At 60.4% G+C, this 26072-nt stretch overlaps 2 protein-coding genes across 3 annotated transcripts; both read left to right on the forward strand.

Moving 5' to 3' along the window:
• Window positions 1-1509: 1509 nt before the first annotated feature.
• PIK3C2B (phosphatidylinositol-4-phosphate 3-kinase catalytic subunit type 2 beta) lies at window positions 1510-16782 on the forward strand. 2 transcript variants are annotated; one of them, XM_086476379.1, is made up of 33 exons: window positions 1510-2421; window positions 4110-4210; window positions 4333-4487; window positions 4640-4760; window positions 6861-6972; window positions 7081-7160; window positions 7246-7309; window positions 7547-7693; window positions 8029-8062; window positions 8393-8588; window positions 9540-9662; window positions 10533-10700; window positions 10902-11013; window positions 11108-11250; window positions 12057-12107; window positions 12192-12245; window positions 12398-12491; window positions 12806-12900; window positions 12977-13157; window positions 13260-13367; window positions 13458-13550; window positions 13676-13805; window positions 14079-14215; window positions 14335-14504; window positions 14648-14804; window positions 14903-15012; window positions 15123-15324; window positions 15457-15581; window positions 15659-15776; window positions 16008-16089; window positions 16190-16296; window positions 16391-16519; window positions 16594-16782. In XM_086476379.1, exons 1-33 carry the CDS (start codon window positions 1510-1512, stop codon window positions 16780-16782), a joined length of 4800 nt encoding a protein of 1599 aa, XP_086332505.1. The 2 variants fall into 2 exon arrangements, with proteins under 2 accessions (XP_086332505.1, XP_086332504.1); XM_086476378.1 differs by having other exon boundaries at window positions 12057-12245.
• Window positions 16783-18478: 1696 nt separating this feature from the next.
• Window positions 18479-25944, forward strand: PPP1R15B (protein phosphatase 1 regulatory subunit 15B). Its single transcript, XM_009949226.2, has 2 exons — window positions 18479-20056; window positions 22967-25944. Exons 1-2 carry the CDS (start codon window positions 18494-18496, stop codon window positions 23177-23179), a joined length of 1776 nt encoding a protein of 591 aa, XP_009947528.2. The 5' UTR covers window positions 18479-18493; the 3' UTR covers window positions 23180-25944.
• The last annotated feature ends 128 nt before the right edge of the window (window positions 25945-26072 follow it).

A 26072-nucleotide genomic window follows, 5' to 3' on the forward strand; every position in this document is an offset into this window, starting at 1 on the left:
CTCCTGCCATTCGTGGGTAAGGGCTTTCCTGCTCCGCAAGCGCAGGATCCCCCCGCCACGGGCGCCGGAGGAAGGGCCTCGGGTTCAGCGACGCCCGCGGCCCCCAGCAGCGCTTTCCAGCAAAACCACTTGCAATCGCCGGGCACGGGGGGTGGCACCCCAAATCAGAGCATCGCCCAGAGCCCCGTGCGTGCAGTGCAAGCGGTGTGGGGCAGAGGAGAGCCCTGGGGGGCAGCGGAGGTCCCGTGTCCTCCTCATGCTGCGGCTCATGAACCAGCCCTGGCCAGAGCCCGAAAACACTCAGCTGCCTCTTGACACTAGAGGTTTCAAGTGCTGACCATCTCCAGCGGCCTTGGGCTCGCTCCACTCTTCTGTTTAACATCCACTTCGTTATTTATTTTGCTAGGAAGGGAAGAGGAGGTGAAACATCCTTCCCTGGGGAGCGCGGTGCTGGCCGGCCAGAGCAGAGCCCTCGCTGCGGTCACCGCCCTCCGCAGGTTTTGGTCGGGGGCCAGGGAGCGGTTTCCAGTCCGGCTGTTTTGCCTCTCCGCTCGCGCAGGCGGATGCTGGAAAGGAGCTGGGATTGGAGGCTGTGCAGCACCGGGCGCTGCGGAGAGGCTCAGAGAGACCCAGAGGGTCCGTTTGAGGGGTTTGGCTCTCCCGGTGGTTATCAGAGCTGAGCGTGATGCCTGGGTGCCCATCGCCGTGCCCCGTTTCTTGCTCGCTGAAGCAGCCTGGGCTGGTCGGTGCTGGGGAATAGCAGCGGGATCTGGTGGGCAGCCGGTGCTCCCGGCTCTCCCAGGCCATGCACGGTTCCCTCTGCTGAAACGGGGGTTTGGGGACGAGATGCTGTGGCCCTCAGACAGGGGGAGAGCAGCGTGCTACTGGGCAGCACCTTGTCTCATCCCTTCCTTGCCCTTCTCTCTCCTCTTTTCCTTTCTGCTCCAAAAAGCCCTGGTTTTGCTGGTGGAGGCTGTCTTTTTCTCAAAGCTGTGATGGTTCTGAGACTACCAAGCCCTGTCCTAAGCATGCCACCGGCACGCCAGCCCACGCTGGGGCAGGCTCCCCGCAGCAGCGGGGTTGCAGGTTGAGTCAGCCCCAGCTGCAGGCGCTGGCCTCGCTGCCCTCCCCCTGCTTCTCTGCGTCTTATTTTGTCCTCGGGGAAATACGTCGGGCTCCAGCAATAGCCCCAGCAGCTGCTGCGGGGCCAACCAGCCCTGCCTGCCCTGCCTGACCATGGGGTTTTGGGAGGGGGTGGGCAGCAGCAGAATTTTTATTTAACCTGTCACTTCGCCCAGCCCCTAAATGCTTCCTTTTTTCCGTCGCAGAGAGGAAGGGCTGTACCACCAGCGCTGCCAGCCTGGCCCTCGTTAGCCATACCTTCGTTATTGTAGCCTGCCCCGCCATTAACCCTGGCTTTTCCCATCCACCCAGGTGGCCGGCGGTGCAGCATGCCTTTCTCCTGACCCCTGAGCCCGGGAGGAAGAGAATCTCCTGGTCCTCGGAGAGATGTCCGCCACGCGCGGCGATGGGGAGCACTGGAAGTCCCTGGAGTCGGTGGGCATCAGCCGGAAGGAGCTGGCGCTGGCGGAGGCGCTGCAGATGGAGTACGACGCGCTCTCCCGCCTGCGGCAGGACAAGGAGGAGAACCGGGCCAAGCAGCGGGGAGACCAGCCCCTCATCTCCTGGGATGACCCCGCCGAGAGGAACGGCTGCGCCGGCATCAAAGCAGCGCGCGGCCTCTCTGGCTCCGACCCCACGCTCAGCTACAACGTCCCGGTGGCACCCGAGGGTCCCCCCACCCCTGGACCCCCCTCTGGCCCCAGCCCTCCCCGGCCGGACCCCCAGCCCTGGCTGAAGGGACCACTGGCTGGGGACTACCTGTACATCTTCGAGGGGTCGGGTAGGGACTTCCTTGGGGAGCCCCTCAACGGCACCTCACCCCATGACAGTGGGGGCAGCTCCCCCAAAAAGCTCTCACCACCCCCACTGCCCCCCCGACACCCTCTCTGGAGCTCCCCCGAGGGGAGCCAGCGCATGGGGAAGGGGTCCCCCCCATCCTCCAAAGGACCCCAGCCCAGGGACATCAACATGTTCTCAGCGGCCCACGAGCGGGCTCACGGCAAGCTGCTCGGCCGCCGCATCTCCGAGGAGGACCCCTACGGCATCGCCGACTACGGCGGCATCAACGACGCCATCACCTGCCTCAACCTAAAGTCCACCTACGAGTCGGAGGTGCTGCGGGAAGCTTCCCGCGGCTGGAAGGAGGGCAGGAGCATCTTCGAGAAGGAATCGAGCGGCAAGCCGGTGGCACGGAGCAAGACCATGCCCCCCCAGGTCCCTCCGCGGACATACGTCTCCCGCTTCGGCAACCGGAAGAATCTGGCACCGAACAAGAACCGCAGGATCTCCATCGATCCGGTAAGAGGCTTTTTTTCCTCCCTGACGTGGAAGTGGGGCTGGGATGGAGCCGAGGTGCTGGGGAGAGCTGGGAATCCGGCGCTGGGATGCGGACGGGGCCGTGGGCACCTGCGGCTGTGCTGGGTTTCCTTTGCTCCGCGTTGGTTTTATTTGTCCCGTCACTGGGGCTCCTCTGAGGCTTTTTTGCATCGTGGTTGGAGGCATCCGCGCGCTGAGACGCTGTCCCTGGGGGTTAATCACACCTTTCCAGATTGCACAGCTCCCCGAGGGGTGCGGGATCGTGCAGTCATGGCCAAAACCCTCTGGGGTGGGTGACTCAGGGCTGGGAAGCCGAGGAGAACGGCAAGTCTCACCCGGTCAACCGCCGAGCAGGCGGGATGCTCCGTGCGCTGCCGTCCAAGCGCTGCCTCCTCTCCACATCCTCGCACCCAGACACTGCCGGACCCCAAATGCTGCCCAGACCCCACAGCCAAAGCCCCGGTGCCCACAGGAGGCACGTGAGCACCCTGGAGCTGCTGTTGCTGGGGATGCAAGCGTGCACCGTCTCCGGAGGCTGTGCTGCAGGTGGTTTGCAGCGGGCTCGTGTCCCGCCAGCTCACGAAATGTCACAAGATCCTCCGGAAAGAGCCGGGAGTCTCCTCCCGAGAGCCGGGCGATCGCTTTCCTGTCCGGCTCGCAACATCCTTTCCGATCCCAGCTCCCTTCTTCCCTCCGTTGAGCGGCGAGTGGGATATCTCCCCTCTGTGCACGGAGGTGTTGGGGGGCTGCTGGTGCTGCTGCCCTCTCTCTCCCGGGGCTGCCAGGTCCCCTGTCCCCAACGGGGTGCCCGTTGCAGGGGCAGAGCCCCAGCTCTGGTGCAGCTCACCCCGCCTCCGGCAAGAGGAGGGGATAAATAACGGGAAAAGCCGCCTTCCCTGCAAGGTCCCCCCTCCCTGGGGAGTGAGGGATGCAGCTGGGGACCGCCGGCGGGGGCTACGTAAGTCACTCTCAGCTTTCTTAGTGCCAGAAACTAATTATAAAAGAGCATTAAAATTGTCTTTAGCGGCTGCTGTGTTCTCTGCCTTTCTCTGCCTCCCGTTAGCTGTTGGCTGGGTTAATTGCTCTGACAGTGGGGCCATTGTTCACTGCGAAAGAGCGATGGAGGCCCGGGGACCCCCATGCGCTGGGGGAGCCTGGCACAGCGATGCCGCCTGCCCCGGCACCACAACGGGAGAGCGGCATGTGGGGCCGAGCCGCAGGGCTCTGCTGCAACACCCCGGTGGCCTGGGGACAGTCCCTGCCAGTCCTGCAGCATCCTTGGGTCCGTCTCTGCCCATCCCTTGTCTCACTGAGGAATCTCCCCGCTGGGGCTTTTGGAAACAGCCTGGAAATGGCCAGTTTTGTGGGCAGGGGGCTGGGGGCAGGGAGACCTCGGGTCTCCCTTCTCCCAGCCATGGGCAAGGTGCTGGTGCAGACATGGGTGATGTATCCTGTGGCTGGCACCCGCCTGGCCCTGCGGTGGTCCACATCCCCCCTGTGCCGCTGGAGAGCTGCCTTTCCCCCAGCCACAGCACCAGCGGGGCGAGCAAAGGCTCTCGGTGCCTGGTGCTCTAATGGGAGGATCCAGCGAACCCCATCCCGGGTGGGTGGCGGGCTGGAGCCCCCAGGGATGCTGCAGCTGGCTGACGGGCTTGTGCTTTGCCCCACAGGTTGCCCCCCGGCCGCACTCCTTCGCCAACGGCTACGAGCTCTTCGAAGTCTCCGAGGAGCGGGATGAGGAGGTGGCTGCTTTCTGCCACATGCTGGACGTGTGAGTACCCAGCCGGGGCTGGAGCATCCCACTGCAAAACGCCCCAAAACGGGTGTTTTTTTGGGAGCGTGGGGCAAAACCCAAAGCAGGGCAGCATCTCTGACCTCTCCCTGCCTCTGCAGGCTGCGGTCCGGCTACAGCACCAAGGACTACTCCCTCACCGGCTTGGTGTGGAGCGCCGTCAACCTCAGCCCTGAGCAACTGGGCCACGGTGTCAGCCTGAAGGTGACCGTGGTGTGTGACAGCCTGCGGGAGCCCCTCACCTTCACCTGCGACTGTAAGCGTCCCACGCCACACAGCCGCTTGCCCGTCCCCCCTTGCGGCACCCAGGGGGTGGGATGGACCCCAGCCACCCCCAGGGGAAGGCTGAGGGAGGGAGGTGGGTCCCACCATCCCTGGGGCTCACGGCGCTGCTCCTTCTCCCCGCAGGCTCCTCCACCGTGGACCTGCTCATCTACCAGGCGCTGTGCTACACGCACGACGAGCTGCACACCGTCGACGTCGAGGACTTCGTGCTCAAGATCTGCGGCTTGGAGGAGTTCCTGCAGAAGTGAGTCTCGGGGTGGGGGACGCCACACACCCCAGGCGTCCCAGGGCTTACACACTCGGCCCTGCTCGCCCCGTGCGTGGCCTCGGATGGGTGTGATGGATGGCCGGGGCTGATCCTGGCGTGCACAGTGGGAGCCTCTCCGCTCCGTTTCCTGCCTCCCAAACCGCGGTGACGCTCTTGCCAAAAGCAGCATGCTGGGAGCATCTTTCCCGGCGGCAGGGTATCCGTCACGCTGACCCCTGTGCGCCTGGAGAAAGCCCTGAAACCCAGGAAGCTGCCAAAAAAGCTCTTTTAGGAGTATTAATAACAGCCGTGTCACTGACCGGAGTGGTAGAGCCCGGCTTCTCCCAGCCTGCTGTTTAAATTGCAGGAGAAGGTGGAAAAGGGGGGGGAGAACGGGTGTGGGGGGCACGGGAGCATCAGGGCTGCAGAGCCAAGGGTGGGTGATGGGGACCGAGACCTGCACAGATCCCTCCCCGCCTTGCTGCTGTTCCTGGAGGAAGGCTGCCTTTCCGTAGGGATTTTAGGGGCTGGCAGTTCGGGCTTGCTCTCTGCAGAGAAAGATGCAGCAGCCATGCGTGCACAGGCACACGCCGTCCTTCCCGGCGGCTCGGTGCAGCGAGCCAGCTCCCGCTGCTGGAGAGCTGCCCCGGGCCTGGCCCTGCCACGGGAAATCCCTGCCATGGCCTCCAGGAGCTGCTGGTTTTAGGCCCTAAAGGGGCAGCTGGGAATTGCTCAGCCAGGGAGAGCCTGTGCGGGAGACCCGAGCGGAGGGTGAGCGGAGCCCAAGCTCTGCTCCTGGCTGCCCAGCACGGCTGCCCGATGGGGTTATTCCCATCGGTGCTGAGCCCTTGTGCTGCCAGGCAGCCCAGCGCATGTGTGTGCACGTGTGTGCCTGTGTACACGTGTGCACATGCGTGTTTGCACACAGCAGGGAGGCGAGCTGTTAACTAGGCGCGGGTACAGCCGCGTTTCCATACAGCGAACCTCTGCTGTTGGGTGGCTCGGGGTGCCAGGGAGCACCCAGCTGTAGGACGGATCCCTCCAGCTTAGAAGGCATTTCCAAAAGGGATGAACCTCCTGCTTTTTTGGCAAGGAATGACATCCTGGGCACGGAGCGGCACAGCCCCTGGTGAGCGTTTCCCTGGGAGCCGGTGTGGACAGGCGCTGCCGTATCTCCCAGGGCCCTCAAAGGACCTTTGAGAAAGCCCTGGGACATAAAGCCCTTTTGTCGCCGAGCTTTTCTTTCCACGTTTTCCCGTGGCAGAGGAGATGCTGGAAGTGCCAAAACCCTCCCTGCGGAGCCGTTTGGGCCCTCGAGCTCTGCACACCAGCCTGAGCTGCTGTCACTTGCTGCCCCTTTGCTTTTGCAAGGCGCCGGGGGGAGGCAGGACCAGGCAGGGGTGCGCAGGATGCCGACCCCGTGATCGGGCTCTGTCTCCCCGTGCCCTGCAGCCCCGTGAGCCCCTGGGGGTGCCTCTCCCTTGCCGAATCCTGCCATTGCAGCTCCGTCCTGCCTGGAGCCTCCCGCACCCCCTCGGCACCGTGCCCGTGGCTCTGCTGTGCCAGCCAGGGCTGAATCAGCTCGTTCCCCCCTGCAGCCAGCAAAGAAAGTGGGTCTGGACGGCGAGCTCTGTGGGTCCCACTCCAGGGGGGTCTTCCCATGCCAGTGGGCACGGTGGGATCAAGCTGTCCCCCCCCTGCTCCGGGGCTCACACCAGTCCTGCTGTCAGCTGGAGCATCCTCCGGCTCCTTGGGTCCACACTCCGCTTCCCACACGTCGGCAGGCGGGTCCTGGCACGACGGGCTCCTCCACACCCGCTCCTGGCTCCGTCGCACCGGCTGGGCCGGGCACGGCTTTTTTGGAGGGTGCAGGGGAAGGGAGGGAAAACAATAGCTTATTCTTCGGGTTTCCTAGCACAAGCGACCCGGTGCCCTTCCGTTTGCAGGCGAGGTGGCTGCAGCCAAGCCCTGGCCGACGCTGCCTGGCCGCAGGGCGTTGGGTTGGGGCATCCCGGCTTGAATTTTGGGGTATGGTGTGGGATTCGTGTGGGATGGAGAGGGGCCAGGGGCTCAGCGTGCTGTCTGTGTTCCCCGCAGCAAGCACGCGCTGGGCAGCCACGAGTACATCCAGCACTGCAGGAAGTTCGACATCGACATCCGCCTGCAGCTGATGAAGAGGAAGGGGGTGCGCAGCGACCTGGCCCGGACGGTGGGTGCCTGGGTGTCGGGGGGCAGCGCGGGGGTGCCCGTGCCACCTCCCTGCTGCGGGAGGAGCCGTGCGCAGCCGAGCTACGGCACAGCATCTCTCCATCTCCAGGCGAACGATGACCAAAGCCCCTCCACCCTCAACCACTACATCCACCTGCAGGAGAGACCCATCAAGCAGACCATCAGCAGGTAGGGGGGACACGGCGGGACCAGCCTCCCCCCCCGTGCCAAGAGCCTGCCTGGCTGTGGCTGAGCTCTGCTCTCTGTCCCCTAGGCAGGCCCTGAGTCTCCTCTTTGACACCTTCCACAACGAGGTGGATGCTTTCCTGGCAGCCGAGGTGAGCACCAGGGACGGAAAGGGGCATTTTTGGGGTCACCTTGCCTCATTTGCTGCGGACTCTTTCCCCTTTTCATTACGGGGCTCTAAGGGTGCATCAGAGAAGGGGAAAGGCCATGAAAGGAGGGGAAACTGAGGCTGGTGTACCTCCCAGTGCGTAACACGTGGGCTGCAGGGAGCAGCCCCTGCCCCCTCGTCTACCCAGGGCTCCCACATCAGCCCCCCCTCTGCCCTCCAGGGAGACTTCCCGCTGAAGGCAGAACGGGTGATCCAGTCGGTCATGGCCATCTGCAACGCCCTGGCTGCTGTGGAGTCCCAGGAGATCACGGCAGCCCTCAACCAGATGCCCCCCTGCCCCTCCCGCATGCAGCCCAAAATCCAGAAGGTAAACGGTGGGCGCTGGGTTGGGGGGGGGCTGGTTCCCACGGGGCGCAGGACCAGGGGTGGCTCAGCCAGGAGGTGCAGAGGGGAAGCACATCTTCACATTGGGCTTCTTTTCCTTCCTTCCTCCCGCCGTACCACGTGGAAAATTCCTCAATAGCTGGGAGCAGGCAGCTGCCTGGCCGTGCTGCCTGCTCCGGCAGCCGAGGAGCGCGGGCTGGTTACGTAAAGCGGCTGCCTTGGCGAGCTGCTCCCCGCCGACAGCGCGGGGCTGATTCTGATGTTGCTCTTGTGGTTTCTTATTCTTTTTCTTTTTCTTTTTTTTTTCCTCCTCAACAGGATCCAAATGTTCTGGCCAAGAGGGAAAATCGAGGTATTTCTGTTCTCCTCCTCCCCTTCTGGGCTCAAGTTCTTGGTGCTTTTAATCTTCGAACCCCTCCCCCTCAATTATTAAGGCCAAAAATGTGTTTGAAACCGTTCTGGTTAAGAAAATAGGGTTCCTGGAGGCAATGGCTGTTGTTTCTCCCCATGAACTCAGCAAAATGGGAAGCCTCCCTCTCACCCACTTTGTCTCAGGGGAGACCTGCCTGCGGTCCAACCCGGGGTCCCTCCAGCATCCCAACCCCACCTCAGAGGGCCGGGGCAGGGGGGGCAGCGGGGCCAGCAGCCACCCCAATTCACCCCTTTCCCACCTCCCCGTCAGAGAGGATCGTGGAGAGCCTGACGGCCGCCATCCTCAACCTGGTCGAGCTCTACTGCAGCACCTTCAACGCCGACTTCCAGACGGCCGTGCACGGCAGCCGGGAGCACGGCGTGGTGCAGGAGGCTCGCCTGCTCTCCTGCCCGCTCTCCTTCACCGTCTACGCCACCCACCGCATCCCCATCACCTGGGCTGCCAGGTAAGGGCAGCTGCCTGGACCTTGCTCAGCCCCTGCCTGCCCATCCTGGGGCTCAGACCCACGTTAAACATACCCTAGCAGGGGTGTCCCTCCGCTGGGCAGCTGAGGAATGTGTCCCTGTCCCAAATATTCATCCAGCATGGAGGCAAGAACAGCTAAACCCCCCCCCCAAGCCTCCTAAAGGGCAGCAATATGGGGATGCTGGTGGATGGTGAGGGATGCTCGCAGGCAGCTGATGCTGGAGCTTCTGGGTGGGATGGGCGCTGTGATGCTCTCCCATCCCAACCCCACGAATCCCCGGGGCTGCAGCCTCGCTCCCGGGCTCGCCGCCATCCCGGGGATGTGACAGATGGCCCCAGCGCGGCAGGGCCAGGTTGCCCTCGCCCCACATCAGCGCCGTGCTCCTTTGTTAGGTGCCGCGGTGCCCGTACCCACTTTCGGCCCCGCGTGGAGAGGGGGGGACGGGGGGACGGCGGGGGTCCGGGCGGGCGGCAGGAGCCCACCGCAGGGAGGGTGTGCGAGGCAGCGGCGCCGGCAGCAGCCGCCCCACCGGGGACCCCTCGCCTTTGTCCTGTCCTTAATGTATTCCCCTTGGTGACTGGCTCCGAACAAAGCGGGTAGCCTGGGAAATGCCGGCATCCCCTGACCTCCAGCGCCCTGCAGCCCTCCCCGGATTGTCGCTCGGCACCTGCCACATGGCAGGGTTCCCCCCCTCCTCCCCCGGCAGCCCCCCGTGTGATGGTATGCGCGGTGGCATATGGTGATGGGGACGGGGGCTCCCCCTTCCCAAGCCTGGGGAAGACGCGAAGAGTCAGCACCTCCGTCCTCCCCGCTCCCCTGGTGCAGGCTTTGCCCCCATGGCAGGGTGAATCCCTGGGTGCCGGCTCCCCCACCCCAGGAAAAGCATATCCCCCCCCCCCCCCGCGGCTCACAGCTCCGTTTCCCTTGCAGCTACGAAGATTTCTACCTCTCCTGCTCCCTCAGCCACGGTGGCAAGGAGCTGTGCAGCCCCCTGCTCACCAGGAAGGCCCACGTCTACAAATACCTCTTCCACCTCATCATATGGGACCAGCAGTAAGGCAGCGCCCCGGCCGTGGGGTGGTGGGCGGGGGGGGGGGGATCCCGGTGCCATACCCAGCCACGCTGCCTTCCTCCACCTCCTCCCCTGCTTCAGCAGCTCCTTTCTGCACCTCTCCCTGGTTTTCAGGCGTCGGAAGGTCTTGTGTCATCCCCAGGAATAGCACCGGCCCTGGCGCCAGCCCTGCCCTCCTGGGACCTGTGTGTTTTGCACCCAGGAAAGGGGATCTGCTCCAAAAATAGCCCTGGGAGCAGGCAGGGAGGCTGTGCCGAGCCCTCGCCACGCCTGGCATTCGCAGGGGCCCGGGGAGGTGGGGATGGGACAGGATAATTTTAGAAGGTGCCGGTGCACCCCAAGGACAGGCGCCGAGCGGCCGGCGGGGAGCGGAGTCGTGCCAGTCCCCTCCGCGGGGCAATCCCCGTCCCGTGCCCACCCACGGGTGGGATGTAGCTGCCACCCTGGGCTCCCCGGGAGCGTCGGAGAGGAGCCTCAGCCCCGGGGTCCCACGCAGCATCCCCCCGGCTGTGGGACGAGGTCAGTGCGTGGTGGGGGCCCTCCATGGTGGCCCTCTTGCCCTTCGGTCACCTTCCTGGGACAGAGAGCAGCAGGGCTCCCCCGTGCTGGGAGAGGACCGGGGTACATGAGCAGGTGGCTCTCCCCAAACACGGCTGCCCACTGCGGGGTGTCTGCCCATGACGTGGGACCTCCATCCCATGGCGGGGTGGGGGGGCACGTGGCACCCCCAGGGCCAGCAGCAAAGGCATCTGTTGGGCTGGGCTCTCCCGGGGCACGCTTGGCATGCCAAGGCGGGGAGGCTGGCAGTGGCCGTCCCCGGCACGGCTGAGCTGCTGGCTGCTCTCTTGCAGGATCTGCTTCCCCGTCCAGGTGAACCGTCTGCCACGGGAGACGCTGCTCAGCGTCACACTCTTCGCCGTACCCGTCCCACCCCCGGGGAGCTCCTCCGACGCCAACAAGCAACGGCGGGTCCCCGAGGCCCTGGGCTGGGTGACCACCCCCCTCTTCAACTTCAGGCAGTACGTGGGGGGCGTCCCGCCGTGACGGGCATGGCGAGGGGCTGTGCCGGCATCCCCGGGGTGGGGCAGGAGGGTCTCCAGCGCCGCGGGGTCCCCAGCGCCTTGGCTCCGTGTGGGGACAGCATCGCTGCGGCGGTGCCACCCTCCTGCCCCAGCAGAGGAGCCCCCAATTCCAGGCTCTCACCTTTCTTTCTCCTCCAGGGTCCTGACCTGTGGGCGAAAGCTCCTGGGCTTGTGGCCAGCAACCCAGGACAACTCCAGAGCCAGGTCAAGTGCCCCCAACTTCAACCAGCCCGACAGTGTCATCCTGCAGGTATGTCCTGGCGGTGGGGGGTTCTGGGGACACGCACACCCCCCCGCCCCGAGCCCCGCGCACGGCACCCGCTCACCCTCTGCTTCTGCCCCAGATCGACTTCCCCACCTCTGCCTTCGAGGTGAAGTTCACCAGCCCGCCGGCAGCCGAATTCAGCCCCAAGTACGAGTTCGGCAGCCTGGGGGAGGAGGACCAGTGCAAGCTGCGGGAGGCGATGCAAAAGAAATCGCTCTACTGGTAAGCAACCCAGGAGCGGGGGGTGACATCACCCTGCCAGGTATATCTGCTGATATACCGCCAGCACCGCCCTGGCACGCACGGGGGGTATCTGAGGGTCTGACGCTGCCTCTGGCTGCCGGCGGAGCCTGGTACTCGGCAGAGCTGCCTGTCGTCGGTCCTCCTGCGCCTGCCCTCCCTGGCTGCCCCTCTCTGGGGAGGGTCTCTCCTGCCACGTCCCCCCCAGCAGGGATAACTGCCCGGCCCCTCATCCAGCCCGAGCTGTCCGGAGTCCTGGCTATAAACGGGAGGATCAGGTGTCGGCAGCTGCGCCGGGATCCGCTGCGCAGGACGGTGCTGACGCTCCTTCCAAAAAAATGCCTGAGGTGCATGGCCAGCCCGGCTGGCTTGGGGGTCCCCGGGCAGGGGGACAACCAGAGCCATCCCTGCAGCAGCTCAGTCACCCCTGTGCAGGGGTGCTCGTGGTCTGGCTGTCCCTTGGGGGACAGGGTGCAGTGTGGGGATGGGGGGGAGCCCCCAGCATCCTGCAGCACCACGCAGACCTCTCTGCTGAGCCTGCCCCAGCCTGGGGGGGAGGGGAATGCAGGCAGGATCCTGCTCTCCATCAGCTCCTCTTTTTCATGGGCAGGGCCATGGTGGGCCAGCAGGGAGATCTTGAAGGGGTTTATTGGTGTCCCACGCACCGTGCGTGGCGGGAGGCAGCGGGGTGCCGCGTCCCCAACCTGCCAGCCCCATCCCATCCGTGCCATCCCCTCTGTTACCCCGAGCCTGAGCTGTGTCCCCCCCCCGTCTCCCCGCTGCCGTAGGCTGATGGACGCCGACCGCAAGCGGCTGTGGGAGAAGCGCTACTACTGCCACGCGGCTCCCGGCGCCCTGCCCATGCTGCTGGCCAGTGCGCCCAGTTGGGAGTGGGCCTGCCTGCCCGACATCTACGCCCTGCTCAGCCAGTGGACCTACATGAGCCACCAGGATGCCCTGGGGCTCCTACATGCCACGTAAGCCACCGGCGGGCTGTGGGTGCCACCGGGATGTGTGCTCTGGCCCTGCTGGCCCCTCCCTGTGCAGGCAGGGAGAGGGCAGCGGTAGCAGTGGTGGTGGCGGTGGGATGCTGAGGATGCTGTTCCTGTGATGCCTGTTCTGGCCGCAGGTTCCCAGACCAGGAGGTGAGGAGGACGGCCGTGCAGTGGATCGACTCCATCTCCGACACTGAGCTGCTGGACTACCTGCCCCAGCTGGTCCAGGTGTGTGGTGGGACAGGGATGTGGTATGGGGTGCACACCAGGACCGGGATGTGGCATGAAGTGCATGCCAGGACCAGGATGTGGCGTGGGGTGCACACCAGGACCGGGATGTGGCGTGGGGTGCACGCCAGGACCGGGATGTGGCGTGGGGTGCATGCCAGGACCGGGATGTGGCGTGAGGTGCATGCCAGGACCGGGATGTGGCGTGGGGTGCATGCCAGGACCGGGATGTGGCGTGGGGTGCATGCCAGGACTGGGATGTGGTGTGGGGTGCATGCCGGTCCCACTGTGCCCCAAAACTGCCCCCTCTCCAGGCCCTGAAGTACGAGTGCTACCTGGACAGCCCGCTGGTGCGCTTCCTCATGAAGCGAGCGATCTGCGACCTGAAGATCACCCACTACTTCTTCTGGTGGGTTTGGGGGGGTTGGGAGTGTCAGGGGGGATCCCGGGGCTCGCCTGACCCCACGTGTCCCTGCTCCGAGCAGGCTGCTGAAGGACGGCCTCAAGGACTCCCAGTTCAGCATCCGCTACCAGTACCTGCTGGCAGCTCTGCTCTGCTGCTGCGGGAAGGGGCTGCGGGAGGAGTTTGACCGGCAGTGCCTGCTCGTCAGCACGCTGGCCAGGCTGGCCCAGCAAGTGCGAGATGCCGCCCCGTCCGCACGCCAGGTGGGTGCAGGGGTGGTGGGAGGGGGTGCAGGAGGGTACCGGGCTGTGTCTCAGCCCCCCCCCCCATCCCGTGCCCACCCTGTCCCCGTGCCCACCCCACAGGGCATCCTCCGCGAGGGGCTGGAGGACGTGAAACAGTTCTTCAAGGCGAACGGGTCGTGCCGGCTGCCGCTCAGCCCCAGCCTGCTGGTGAAGGGGATCGTGCCCCGGGTAAGTGCCAGAGCTGGGGGCATCGGGGGGCTCCTCTGCCCGCACCCAGCTCGCCCTGACAGGCTGCACCTTCCTCCCCCCCCCCGGCAGGACTGCTCCTATTTCAACTCCAACGCCGTCCCCTTGAAGCTCTCCTTCCAGAATGTGGATCCCCTTGGGGAAAACATCCGAGTCATCTTCAAGGTGAGCCCGTCCTCCCAGCGGTGCCCAAAGCCCTGGCACGGCTGTCCCAGCCCACATGGGGTTGGCTCAGCTTTGCCCCTGCTGCCCCCCGCCGGGTCTGATGGCTCTTCCCCACCGGCTCGCAGTGCGGTGATGACCTGCGGCAGGACATGCTGACGCTGCAGATGATCCGGATCATGAACAAGATCTGGGTGCAGGAGGGGCTGGACATGCGCATGGTCATCTTCCGCTGCTTCTCCACCGGCCGCGGACGAGGTAACCCGGCATCGGGGCGTCCCCCAGCAGCATCGGGCTCCAGGTCGCGATGCTCTCGGGTTGGTGACAGCACTGGAGGTCCTGGGGCTCTGCTAGAGAGCTGTGATCCACCTTTGGGTCTGATCCCACCAGCCCGTCTGTAGGAACGTGGCTTTGCAGGCTGCCACTCAACAGTGAGATAGATGGCTGGGGAGCGGCTGGCAAACGGGGACTGGGGTGTCGGTGCCTCCCAGGTGGGATGGTGGGGTCTCACCCTGCTGTCTTGGCTGCCAGGCATGGTGGAGATGATCCCCAACGCCGAGACCCTACGCAAAATCCAGGTGGAGCACGGCGTGACGGGCTCCTTCAAAGACCGGCCGCTGGCAGACTGGCTGCAGAAACACAACCCCGAGGAGGATGAGTACGAGAAGGTGAGGAGGAGCCTGGCAGGGTCCCCGCTCCTCATGCCCTCCTCTCTGAGGTCAAGATCCCTCACTTCCCAACGTGTCCATCCTTTCTCCACGCCTGGTTGCTCCTTCCCTCCTTCCAGGCTGTGGAAAACTTCATCTACTCCTGCGCCGGCTGCTGCGTGGCCACCTACGTGCTGGGGATCTGCGACCGGCACAACGACAACATCATGCTCAAGACCACTGGCCACATGTTCCACATTGACTTCGGCAGGTTCCTGGGCCATGCACAGATGTTCGGTAACATCAAGAGGTCAGGAACGGCTCCGGCATCTCCTTCCGCCTTGCCTGGGCTCATCCCCGCAGGGCGAATTCGTGGCGAAGCCCCTTCTCCTTGTCCCCGTGGTGGGTGACCCGCGGCCGTACTCACATTCTGTCCCTCCCTCCCCGGTGCAGGGACCGGGCACCGTTCGTCTTCACTTCGGACATGGCGTACGTCATCAACGGCGGGGACAAGCCCTCCAGCCGCTTCCACGACTTCGTCGACCTGTGCTGCCAGGCCTACAACCTGATCCGCAAGCACACCCACCTCTTCGTCAACCTGCTGGGGCTGGTGAGAGCCGGGGAGGGGGCCACACACCCGTCCCCCCCGGGCACAGCGGAGGAGTCCTCCTGCTGCCGCCTGCCCTCACCCCCTGCCTTGCCTCCCAGATGCTGTCCTGTGGCATCCCCGAGCTCTCCGACCTGGAGGACCTCAAATACGTCTACGATGCCCTGAGGCCACAGGACTCTGATGCCGATGCCACCACCTACTTCACCAGGTAGGGGACATGGCGAGGTGATGGGAGAGGAGAGGATGAAGGGAGCCCTCGGACGGAGGCACCGGCTCCGGCTTGGCACACCGACTGAGCGTGCGGTGCTTTCCTTGCAGGTTGATCGAGTCCAGCCTGGGCAGCGTGGCCACCAAGCTCAACTTCTTCATCCACAACCTGGCGCAGATGAAGTTCACGGGCTCCGACACCCGCCCGACCCTCTCCTTCGCCCCCCGCACACACACCATCAAGACGTCCGGCCGGATCCGCGACGTCTTCCTCTGCCGCCACGAGAGGGTCTTCAACCCCAGCAAGGGCTACGTGAGTGGGGGCGGTTGGGGACAGGCAAAGGGACAACTCAGGCGGTTCCGTCCTGGTGCTCCTCCCCAGCCCCATATGGGCTCAGGGCACCCCGGGGTCCCCATCCCATGTCACAGCCCCGTCTCTCTGCAGATCTACGTGGTGAAGGTGCAGCGGGAGAGCCCGGGCGAGGTGGCCTTCGTGCAGCGCACCTTCGAGGAGTTCCAGGAGCTGCACAACAAGCTGCGCCTCCTCTTCCCCTCCTCGCTGCTGCCCAGGTATCCCCGCAGACCCTCGCAGACCCCCCGGGGCTCCCTGCCACCCCCTGGGCTTTGCTGAGTGTCCGTCCCCGCAGCTTCCCCAGCAGGTTCATCATCGGACGGTCGCGGGGCGAAGCGGTGGCCGAGCGGCGGAAGGAGGAGTTGAACGGCTACATCTGGCACCTCATCCACGCTGCCCCCGAGGTGGCAGAGGTGCGGAGCCAGGGGGGTCCCCGTGGGGCAGAGGGGGGGGGAGTGCTGTTGCCTCCTGAGAGGGGGGGACGATGCTGGGGTCCCATGGTGGGAAAGTGCTTGGGGGTCAATGCACCACGTAAAGCATCGGCGCGTGCAGTTTGTGCATAAAGCGTTGGTGCTGGCACTGTGCACCGGTCACGAATGGCGGGGGGACACGATCGCCACTAACATCACCTCCTCGCCCCGCAGTGTGACCTCATCTACACCTTCTTCCACCCGCTGCCACGGGACGAGAAGGCGGCTGGCACCAACCCGACCCCGAAGCCGGCAGGTAGGGGGGCTGGCGGCGGTGCCAGCAGGCAGCTGGCACCGCGCGGAGCGATGGTGGGGGGCTGCCATCCCACCTGCACCCCTCCTCTCCTCCCCTCCAGATGCCACGTGGGCTCGGCCCCTGGGGAAGGTCGGCGGGGAGGTGAAGCTCTCCATCTCCTACAAGAACAACAAGCTCTTCATCATGGTGATGCACATCCGGGGGCTGGTAGGTGTGTGGCACCCGGTGGCCGCAGCGTGGGGGGGGGGGGTCCCTCCGCACCGCTGTGCTCACGGGGCGCCCCCCCCGCTTTGCCCCACAGCCACCGTTGCAGGATGGCAACGACCCTGACCCCTATGTCAAGACCTACCTGCTGCCCGACCCCCAAAAAACAACCAAGAGGAAAACCAAAGTGGCCCGAAAAACTTGCAACCCCACCTACAATGAGATGGTACGTGGGCTGGGGCTTGGCGGGGGGGCACTGGGAGGACCATGGCTGAGGGTCTGCCCCATTCTGCCCCACAGCTGGTCTACGACGGGATCCCCAGGGGGGACCTGCAGCAGCGGGAGCTGCGCCTGAGCGTGCTGAGCGAGGAAGGCTTCTGGGAAAACATCCTCCTCGGAGAGGTCGGCATCCGCCTGCGGGACCTCGACCTGGCGCAGGAGAAGATGGGCTGGTTCGCCCTGGGATCCCGCGGCCACGGCACCCTCTGAGGTCCCACCGCCGGGGCTGGGGACCCACGGCATCACCGCTGCGGCTCTGCCCGCCCTGGGATGTGCCCGTAGGGACCGGGCACCGCTGGGCGCTGCCGCGAGCGTCTTCTTTTTTAAGTTTACCTTGTGTCAAGGGAGCAACGCGGGGAGGGAGGGGCAGGGAGGACCGGTGGGGCGCTTGGGGGGGGTAATTTCTTCCTTTGGGATATCTGTATTTTAATTTTTTTTAATAACAAGTAGCGTGCAGCTGGGCAGCGGGGCGGAGAGGAGAGGGGAGGCGTCGCAGAGGTTCGCTGGGGGTGCGTGTACCCGCGGAGCCCCGGGTACATCTCCAGCCAGGAGCTGCCTGCCTGGAGCCGGGCAATTCCCATCCCGGGGAATTCGCTCCCAAAGGAGAGCGGTGTGGTGGGGCTGTGCGTAGCGCCGGTCCCGTGTGGCTGATCCCCCCCCCCCACACCACCAAATGCCACGGGAAAGGGACCACCGGCCAGCCTTCCCGTCCCCGTGCCGGTGAGGACATTCGCCTCCTCGTCTGCCGTCCGGCCCCAGAGTCGGGGACGCCTGCGCCGGGGTGCGGGCTTGGTGCCTGTGGTGCTTTGTTTACAGCGAGAGCTCCGTAAACGGACGAAATGTTTCTCAGGATCGAGAATAATGAACTTAACCTTTATATTAAAAGTTTTAAATATTGTATCTAGCGGGAGGCGGAGGGCTGGGGAGGGGGGGGGAGCAGCCTGGCCCCACCGGCGGCTGGGGCTGCTGGAGGTGGCACCCTCCCGCGGTCGGGACCCTCCTGCCTGTAACATGGTGGCGTGGAAATAAAGGAGATGAAACGCACGGGGTGGCGCGTGGGCCCTGCCTGCACCTCTGCCTGCACCTCTGCCTGCACCTCTGCCCGCACCTCTGCCCGCACCTCTGCCTGCCGCGGGGCCCAGGAGGCTGAGTCCTGGGGGGGGGGGGAACGTGGCTCCCTCGGTCCGCAGGCACCACCCCGTTGGCACACTCGGGGACCTCGTCACCCCGGTAATTACCCCCTCGGCCATCGTTACCCGCCCGATGGGTGCACCCGAATGGCTGGGCAACACCGACAGCGGGTGGGCAGCCGGGTGGAGCAGCCCCGCGGCCCCACGCTGCCGCTGGCGGGTTCTGGGATACCGGGCAGCTGCCCCTGGCCACCCTGGCCCGGTTTATCGCGGCCTTGCTCGGGGTTAGGCCCGGGGTTAGGCCCGGGGTTAGGCCCGGGGCCCGGCCCGGGTGGCCCCGGTCGAGGCCGCCCCGCTGCCAGAGGGGGCGCTGCCGCGCGGCGCCGGGCGCCCTCCGGCTGATGCAATCCCCACGCGAGGAGAGGGGCGGGGCCTCCGCCCTGGAGACTGCCCCCCAGGGGGCGGAGGCTTTGTGACGCCGCGCCTGTGCCCAATGAGGGGCGGCGGCGCTCTGTGACGATCCAGAGGCGGGCAGGCACCTGCGCGTGGGGCGCGCCCCGCCCCCTGGGGGCTTGCGCAGGCCGCGGGCGGGTTGAGGCGTCTGCGCTCGCCCCCGCGCCGCCATTTTGTGCCGCCGCCCGCAGCAGGATGGAGTCGAGTACCCGAGCGAAGCCGCCCGCCGCCTGCCTCGCCCGCTACCCCGCAGCCCCTCGACGGAGCGCCGCTCCGCAGGCCCGACCGCACCGCTGGGAACGCTGAAGAGCCTCCTCTGCCCGCCGCCGCCGCCGCTTATGGAGCCGAGCGGCCGGGAACGCGCCGGCCCCGGCCTGGGGCGGGCCCGCCTGGGCTTCGCCGCGGCCTGGCCTAAGCTGGCCGGGCCCATCGCGGCCCCCGCCGGAGCCTCGCCCCAGGCGAGCCCGCCCTTCTCTTGGCTGCGGCTGATGTCGCGGCTCCTCTCCCCGCTGTCCGCTTTGCTGCAGCGGCTGCTGCCCGGCCCTGCGCTGAGCAGTGCCCTCTGCCCGGCCACCGGGCCCGCTAAGGGCCCCCAGCCGCCGCTGGTGCTGCTGTCGGAGCCGGCCGCCTCGCTGGACTGGGCTGAGGAGACGCTGCCGTGGCCGGAGGAGCCCCTGGAGAAGGAGCGAGAGGGTGGCACGGAATCACCGCCGGCTGTCTGGGGAGCCGGGGTGGTGCGGAGCAGCATGGTGTCCTTCCCCGTGTCGCGTGTGGACTTGTACGTGCTGGGCCCAGAGCAGGGCCCGGCTTGCTGCTCCGACAAGAGCCATCTGCCCCAGCCCCTGCGAGCAGAGGTTCCTGCGAAGGCCTGGCGAGGCTGCCCCGCCCGGAGCGGCTTGCCGGAGGTTGAGTTTCTCCGCAGCAAGCGCTTGGCTTTTCTCCAGCGGTGGCATTTGGCGAGCGGTGGCCTGGCCGTGCCAGACCCGGACCACGGCTATCACAGCCTGGAGGAGGAGCAGCAGCAGCAGCACAAGGGCGTTTGTCAAGAAGAAGTAGAGGGACGGCGGGAGCAGCGGTGCCATGCCGGGGAGTTGAAGCGTCCCGAGGAGCCGAGCGACTCGAGGAGACAACTTGGAGGTGGCCCCTTGGAGCAGGAGGGGATAAGGAGTTCAGCTGAGGAGGCACTTGAGAGGGAAGCCTCGACTGAAGAGGATGATGAGGACTCCGAAACAGAGCAAAACCTTCCAGTTTCGGCCAGACCTGCCTGTGCGAATAAATTAATAGACTATATCATAGGAGGAATTTCCAGTGGGGAGGACAGTGCAGATGATGAGGAAGACTGGGATGATGATGACGACGGGTTTGATAGCGAAGGACTCCAGTCGGATTCAGAGGGGAGCCAGGACGGGGAAAGGCTTCATCTCTGGAATTCCTTCTACAGTTTGGACCCGTACAACCCTCAGAACTTCACAGCCACCATTCAGACATCTTCCAGCGATCCAGGAAAGGATATGTCAGATGTGGGTGAGGAGGAGGAGGAGGAAGAAGAAGATTCTTCATGGGCAGAAGAGTCCTCAGGCTCTCCTCAGCCTAGTTCTGAAGAGGAGGACGAGTGGGACTGTAGCAGTGTGGACGAGACAGAAAACTTGAAACTTTGGAACTCGTTCTGTACCTCAGATGATCCATATAATCCGTTAAATTTCAAGGCAGCCTTTCAAACAGCAGAGAAGAAAGGGACGCCTGATTTAAAAGGAGCAGAGAGGCCGAGTTTGGTCACTTCTGAGCATAGTCACTTAACTGTCTGTCGGGTGCAGCTGGAAAACCGTAGCTGTGAGCTCACTGACTTTGTGCAGCATGGCATTCTTTCTGATGGGAAAAGTAGAAGTACCAAGCAGAAAAAGGTATACACTTTGTTTATGTTTTTGTGTTTTGGGGGTGCTAAAAAACCAAAACAACAAACCCACGTTGCGCTGGTCAGTGTGTGGGTGGGTGGGGTCGCTTCTGGCGTGATTCCAGCCCCGGCACTAGGCCGATCATGCCCCCGTGAGCTTATGGTTTAATTATTTGACTGAAATGAGTGTGCCTCATCCTTTACACGTCATGGGAGACTTCATAATTCAGTGACGCAGGGCAGATAACTTCTTTAAATTCCTTTTCTAGATCAGAAGTTGTATTTTCCTTTTAAGATGTAGTTCGTTTTGTATTTGTGTTGTAACGTAGTTTTCGTTGCCAAGAGGAACACAACTGTGACGTCAGTTTTTCTTCTGGCAAGTACCTCTTTCTGTTACGTGTAATGTCGATAAACTATTTTAGGACTTTCCACCCACATAGTGTAACTGATACTTAAAGCATTGTAAACGTTTTAGGACTTGACAAGCCTGCTTGAGTACAAACGGCTTTTGGAGTAGGAGGAGCTCTTCTGTTGTGGGTTAACCCGTGCTACACTAAACCTCTGAAGTACAAAGCAAAAATATTTCCATTTAAGAGACTGTTATAACTCCGCAGTCGTTGATAAAAAAAGATGTGATCTGGAACTGGGCTTTTGACCACGAACTGGCCGTGTAATGTATTTATGGGGGGTTGTGCCTTAAACTTTTAAGACGTGTGCTAGGATTCACCTGAGTAGTAACAAATTCGTCCTCTTACAAAGTTTTGTGACGTTGCAGAGGCACAAGATGGCTTTTCAGGCATGTCTGAGGCTTGCCTGACACTTCAGATGTCTGGACGAATAATAACCTGCGTTACCGAGTCCCAGGGTAGCACACGAGCATAACAAAATAGAAAATTTGTGTAATGCTTTAGCGTTCTTAGAGCGGAGGGATGTGTTTGCTCCTTTAATTGCGAGTCTGGCTTGGAGGTAACTTCATGCCTGTTTTTGCTGGGGCAGGTGGCGCTTTACAGACATAGTGGTTCGCACAGGACAAACGATTGTATTTTAATGAAAGTGGAAAACGCTCAGAGTTAAATGGATCCTGCAGGAGGCCCTTGGTAACTGGCAGCATCTGTGTGAAATGCTGCAAGGTAGCACCGGCGAGCCCTCCTGTGGGTTCACGCTGCTGTGACCTAGAGCCTTGTTGCCTGTCGGGGATGTAGCTTTAACAGTAGCGGCTTTTTCACTAATGTGTCGGTTTTACTCTGTGTAATCTGTTGACGTGGTGAAAGAACGATGATCTAGGTGCAATATGGAGCGTGATGTTACAAAATCCCGTAATTGTGCCCAAGGGTGCCTCAGACTGATGTAAAAAGGCTGTAAGGTAGGAGCTCATAAAGGGATGGGCTGATGTAACAGCTCCGTGGGCCTGAAAGCAGGTACTTAATTAGATCTGTCTGCAAAACGGAGCAGAGGTTGCCAGGCAGTGACCAGGCGTTCCCTGGAAATCCTGAGTCCTTCGTCCTGCTCAAGGGGATTTCCTATCTGGCATCTTGCAGTCAAACAGCAGCAGCATTCCTGTGTGGAAAGTCGTAAAACCTGGGAGTGTTTTGCTGGCTTTTGGGTTAGCAGCATGGGGTCTGATGCCCCTGCTTTCACAGACAGCTCGGCAGTAATTTGGGGTCACTGCACTAGAATCAGGGGTTGCCTTCAGTGCAGCCTCTTGTGGCTCTGTGTCCTCGACTGCTGATATTCCTGTAGCTCATCTCTTCCCAAACTGTTGTCTTGCTGTTTTCTGTGAAGGTTGGAGGATGGCTCTACCACAGAAAGCAACCTCGCTCTACCCTCGTTGTGTTAGCATGAACTGAGTGTGAAACTCGGGTTCTGTGTTAATAAAACGTAGGAATGGGGCAGCAAGGGTTTTGTACCTCCCCACGGAATTTCCTGACCTAGCGGTAGCTGTTCTGCAGCAAATCCAGTGGAGTCACCTGTAACCACAGTGTTGGGGTTGTCTTCAAGAATTGGTCCTAGTCTGAGAGTTGATGGGTGCTGACAGCTTTGTCCTTCAGTTATGTGCTTGTTGTACAGCTAGATGAAAAGCAGTATGTCATTCAGTAGGAGCCTGAAATACTCTGGCTTCTGCTTGTCACTTGATAACAGAAAGACTTAAATCCTTAGTATAGTAATAGTCTAAATACTGTAAAGTTTAGATCCTGAGCCTATAAGTTTCTTTGTTTTCTTAAAATAGATGAATACTTCTTAAAAATAGCGAAGAGTGAAAGCTGTCACATGTATTTTAAAGTGCAGTGACTTTGACTTCCTCCCCTTGCGTGACCTTAAGCACAGTGGAATGTGATCCCGGTTGTTCAGTCACGCAGCGCTGAGTGTTGCTTCCTTGCCTGTAGCACCGTGGCATTTCTTTTCCTGGTGCTGAGGCACCAGCTGACTCACGTGATCCCTTACTTTACAGAACAACGATTCTGCCTTTTTTTATGATGTAAGCTTAAGTAATCGGAGGTGTTGGCCGGCAGCATATTTCTAGCCCTGAGTGTGTGTCCTGGCCTGTCCCACTGAGTGACCTGCTTGAACTGTGTCTGTGTACAGTGGTGATACTGGGGGGTGTTACTTCACAGGGAACATGGTGTGATCTGCCGTCAGCCTAAAGAGGCCCCTCAGGCTGCAGTTCAGGAGCTGTAGTACTTGGGGCGCTGCTTTTGGTGGAGGGGAACTCAGCGTCTGGTTGCTTTTAAAGCCGAGAGGTGAAATACACTGTGGTGGTGCAGGGACCTGGCACGAACTGGTAGCGTATCAGAGGCTTTTTGCTATTTTAGGCATTTTAAAACTTCTGTTAAAAATGTGAAATCGTCTCTGCAGATAGGTATTAAGCTCCTTTGCGTGAGCGTTTGGCTAATGCCTTGTCGAAATGCCTTGTCTTTTCCAGGTAACCTTCCTTGAAGAAGTGACCGAGTATTACGTGAGCAGCGAGGAGGATCGTAAAGGACCCTGGGAAGAGCTTGCACGAGATGGGTGCAGGTTCCAGAAACGTATCCAAGAAACAGAAGAAGCCATAGGATACTGCTTCACCACGGAGCATAGACAGCGAGTGTTTAATAGACTCCAGGAAACCTCCTACAAGAGGGTTGATCTCTTCTAGCACCTTAACAGATCTGGTAGCTGTGTGACCCTAAGCACTCAACAGTGTCTTCAAAACAAGAAGTGGCAGCTGCACGTGCTATTTTGAAACGGGGAGAGAAGTGGGATTTGAACACTTCTTTCCCAGTTTGATATTCAGCCAACAAATATCCCTGTGTGTCCCATTTTGATAGCCAGATAAAATCTTTTGAGTATCATCAAGGGTGAGGGTGGTTTAATTGCATTCCTTTTAAGTACCACTTGAGAAACGGACTGCGTTAGGTCAAATCCATTCCAAAAATGCCTTGTCTGCCGTATGTGGAGAAGTGGTGACTATTAAGTTGGATTTTTGCACTTTGAAAAAGTAAAACCTATTTTGAAGGAAATATTTATGGGGCTCAGAACCTAGTTATTGCAGTTTTGATTTAAAGTTTCTAGAGGTATGTGCTACTTCCTTGTGGTTCTCCATTTTCTCTAACTTGTACAAAAGTCTCGAAATTTCGTTAGCTGGTAACGTTAACTTTCCTGTGCAAAGCAGATCCTTTATTCCTTCCTTTTAAGGTCCCAGTTTTGCATGTCACCTAGTGTGTGAGTGTTTGTGTAATGCTTTGGTGTCTTGATATTTCAGTCCAGCACACTGGGGGATACAGGGGAACTCTGGTGCACTACGAGCCCTTTGGTTTGGCTTTATTTAAATAATACCTTTACCCAGTACTGTTCCAAAGGGCATGGGCTGCTTGTGCACCAAACCTCTTGGCTTTCGGGGCAAGGAAAGGCCTCAACCCAATCAAGAGTGAAAGCTTCAAGGTACATATCGAGGCTGTGGCTGATTGAGTTCCCTGGCCAGGCACAGGGAACTTAGCCCCTAGTTCTTAAGTTAATCTTAGAGGAACTTTGTTGTAATTAAATCCACTTTCTGAAGATGGATTGAAGTGGAGGATTCTTCCTCTTTATCTGGTATGCTTGTTCTGGTACTCGTAAGGAGAGTTAGCTTTGACTTAGGGAAATCTAAGGCTACAAATCGCTGTGTTCTTTACCAAAAGCCAGTATTAATACCTCTGCGTCTGCACTTTTGTTCGTCTGGTACCAAAATAACATTTCACGTTTGGGGTCTGAAAGTTGAGGTCCTCAGTGGAAGGAAAACACTCCTAATTTATGTTCCTAACTTAAAATGTTTAATTGTTGTTTCAGTCAAAATAAAAAAAGCAGCAGCATGGGGATGTGTGTTTGGAGCTGAAGGATGTTGTGTGGCTGTTACCCAAGCAGGTGTGAGGTCATGCAATGGAATCGATACCAAACATCAAAGAATTTGTGTCTGTTTGCATGAAGTTGAGTGAATAAAATCATTTGCTGCTTGGTCCGTTCAGCTGACAAGAATTGTGACACCTTCGAGGGGGAGAAACCTGAAAACCCTTCAGATCCATCATCTCATTAATGACTTCAATTTTTAATTTGAAAGAAAATGGCAGCTACACGGAGAGAAGAGCTTCACAGAGCTTTACTCAATCCTCCGCTCTATCATGTGATCTTTTTCTGTCACAACTTTCGGAGGTTTTTGGTTTCTTCTTATTTCATGAAGTGTTTGTTTGACTTGAAGGATTACCTTTCTCTGCTACAAGTTAGGATTAGGAAATTCGGAGGGTCTACTGTGAACTCCACTGGAGTTGCCCTGTGAAGTTCAAATAGAGGCAAAACTCAGGCAGCCTTACAGCCTGGCTGCTTGAAAGCAATGCAGCAACGTTCTTTTTCATCCTCATGGCATAAAAAAACCCAATTTGGATTGTCATTTCCTACAAAAGGTAGTTTTAGTTCTGAAATTGTGGTTCTCGGATGCCCGCGGATCCTGTGAAATAACTTCTTAATTTTTAGGAGTTCATTTTCCTGTATCACAGGGATTCTGTTTTTTTGTTGAGGAAAAAGCCTGGGGGCTGAGAAGTGTAGAATTATGATAGAAAATGCGTCGACTTACGGTCCCAGTGTGGCTGATAGGTAAAAATGCTGTTCGTTGCTCTTGCTGAAACCTAGATACTCTCTTCATTTTTCCCTGACTCTCCGAGTTTCTCCAGTCTTGGAGAACCCATTGGTGCTTCAGTTCCTCTGCCCAGCTCGCCTGGTTTACTGGTGCTTGCAAGCAGCTTCAGGGCGGGGTGGGTTCACACCTGCCGACACTGGTCCGCTGTTGGCAGAGGCTTGGGAAAAGGCTACGGCTGGGAAGGGGCAGAACGGACAAATTGGATCTAAACTCGATTGAAAACTGCCACTTCCAAAGTGCTTCGAACAGCTGAGAAGTTATTTTTTCCCCCCCCAGGCTGCAGTGTGTCAAGGACAGTGTTCTGACACTGCTGGTTCTCACTGAGATGTACCTGCTTGGGTGAGCGTTTCCCACCCCCTGACCTCATGTTTCCAGAGTGCCCGGTGTAAGGTGGTAGGAGAAGAACACTAAATTCACCGCCGTGAACGTGTCTGAGAAGCAAGCTAAGCTTGGTTGTCACCATTTTCCCTGTCACGTATCTTAAAAAGGTCGTGCAGGATATGTCCATGTGTAAGTGCTTCGAGTGAGACCGTAAACAATAACACTTGTTGAACTTTAAATCAAAACTGTAACTATCAGATTTTATTTTTGTATAATTTAGAGAAAGTTAGAAAACCTTCAGCATTGGCTTTATACAGATTTTAATTGATTTGTGTCGAGTTTGTTGGGTTTTTATATCTAAAGTTATATTTCTGTACATAATAAAACTATTCAGAACTAATCTGTAAATTGTAATAAAGATATTTGCAAGATAATGCCCCATTGTTTGTCTTTGAAAGCACTTAGGGGAGGTGTTGGGTGACTCAGAACATGGTTTGTGCAGGTATGTTCGGCTTTATGAGAATATTAAATCCCTTTCCTCACCTTTGGTGTTTCGGAGGAG

Source organism: Leptosomus discolor, chromosome 21, assembly GCF_034619465.1.
Source record: "Leptosomus discolor isolate bLepDis1 chromosome 21, bLepDis1.hap2, whole genome shotgun sequence".
Classification (NCBI taxonomy): Eukaryota; Metazoa; Chordata; class Aves; order Leptosomiformes; family Leptosomidae; genus Leptosomus; species Leptosomus discolor.

Coding starts and splice junctions, on each gene's coding strand:
- PIK3C2B (XM_086476378.1), top strand. CDS start 1,510: ATGTCCGCCACGCGCGGCGATGGGGAGCACTGGAAGTCCCTGGAGTCG. Junction 8,063..8,392: donor GGCCAAGAGGGAAAATCGAG/GTATTTCTGTTC, acceptor CCTCCCCGTCAG/AGAGGATCGTGGAGAGCCTG. Junction 11,251..12,056: donor CAAAAGAAATCGCTCTACTG/GTAAGCAACCCA, acceptor CCGCTGCCGTAG/GCTGATGGACGCCGACCGCA.
- PPP1R15B (XM_009949226.2), top strand. CDS start 18,494: ATGGAGCCGAGCGGCCGGGAACGCGCCGGCCCCGGCCTGGGGCGGGCC. Junction 20,057..22,966: donor GAAGTACCAAGCAGAAAAAG/GTATACACTTTG, acceptor TGTCTTTTCCAG/GTAACCTTCCTTGAAGAAGT.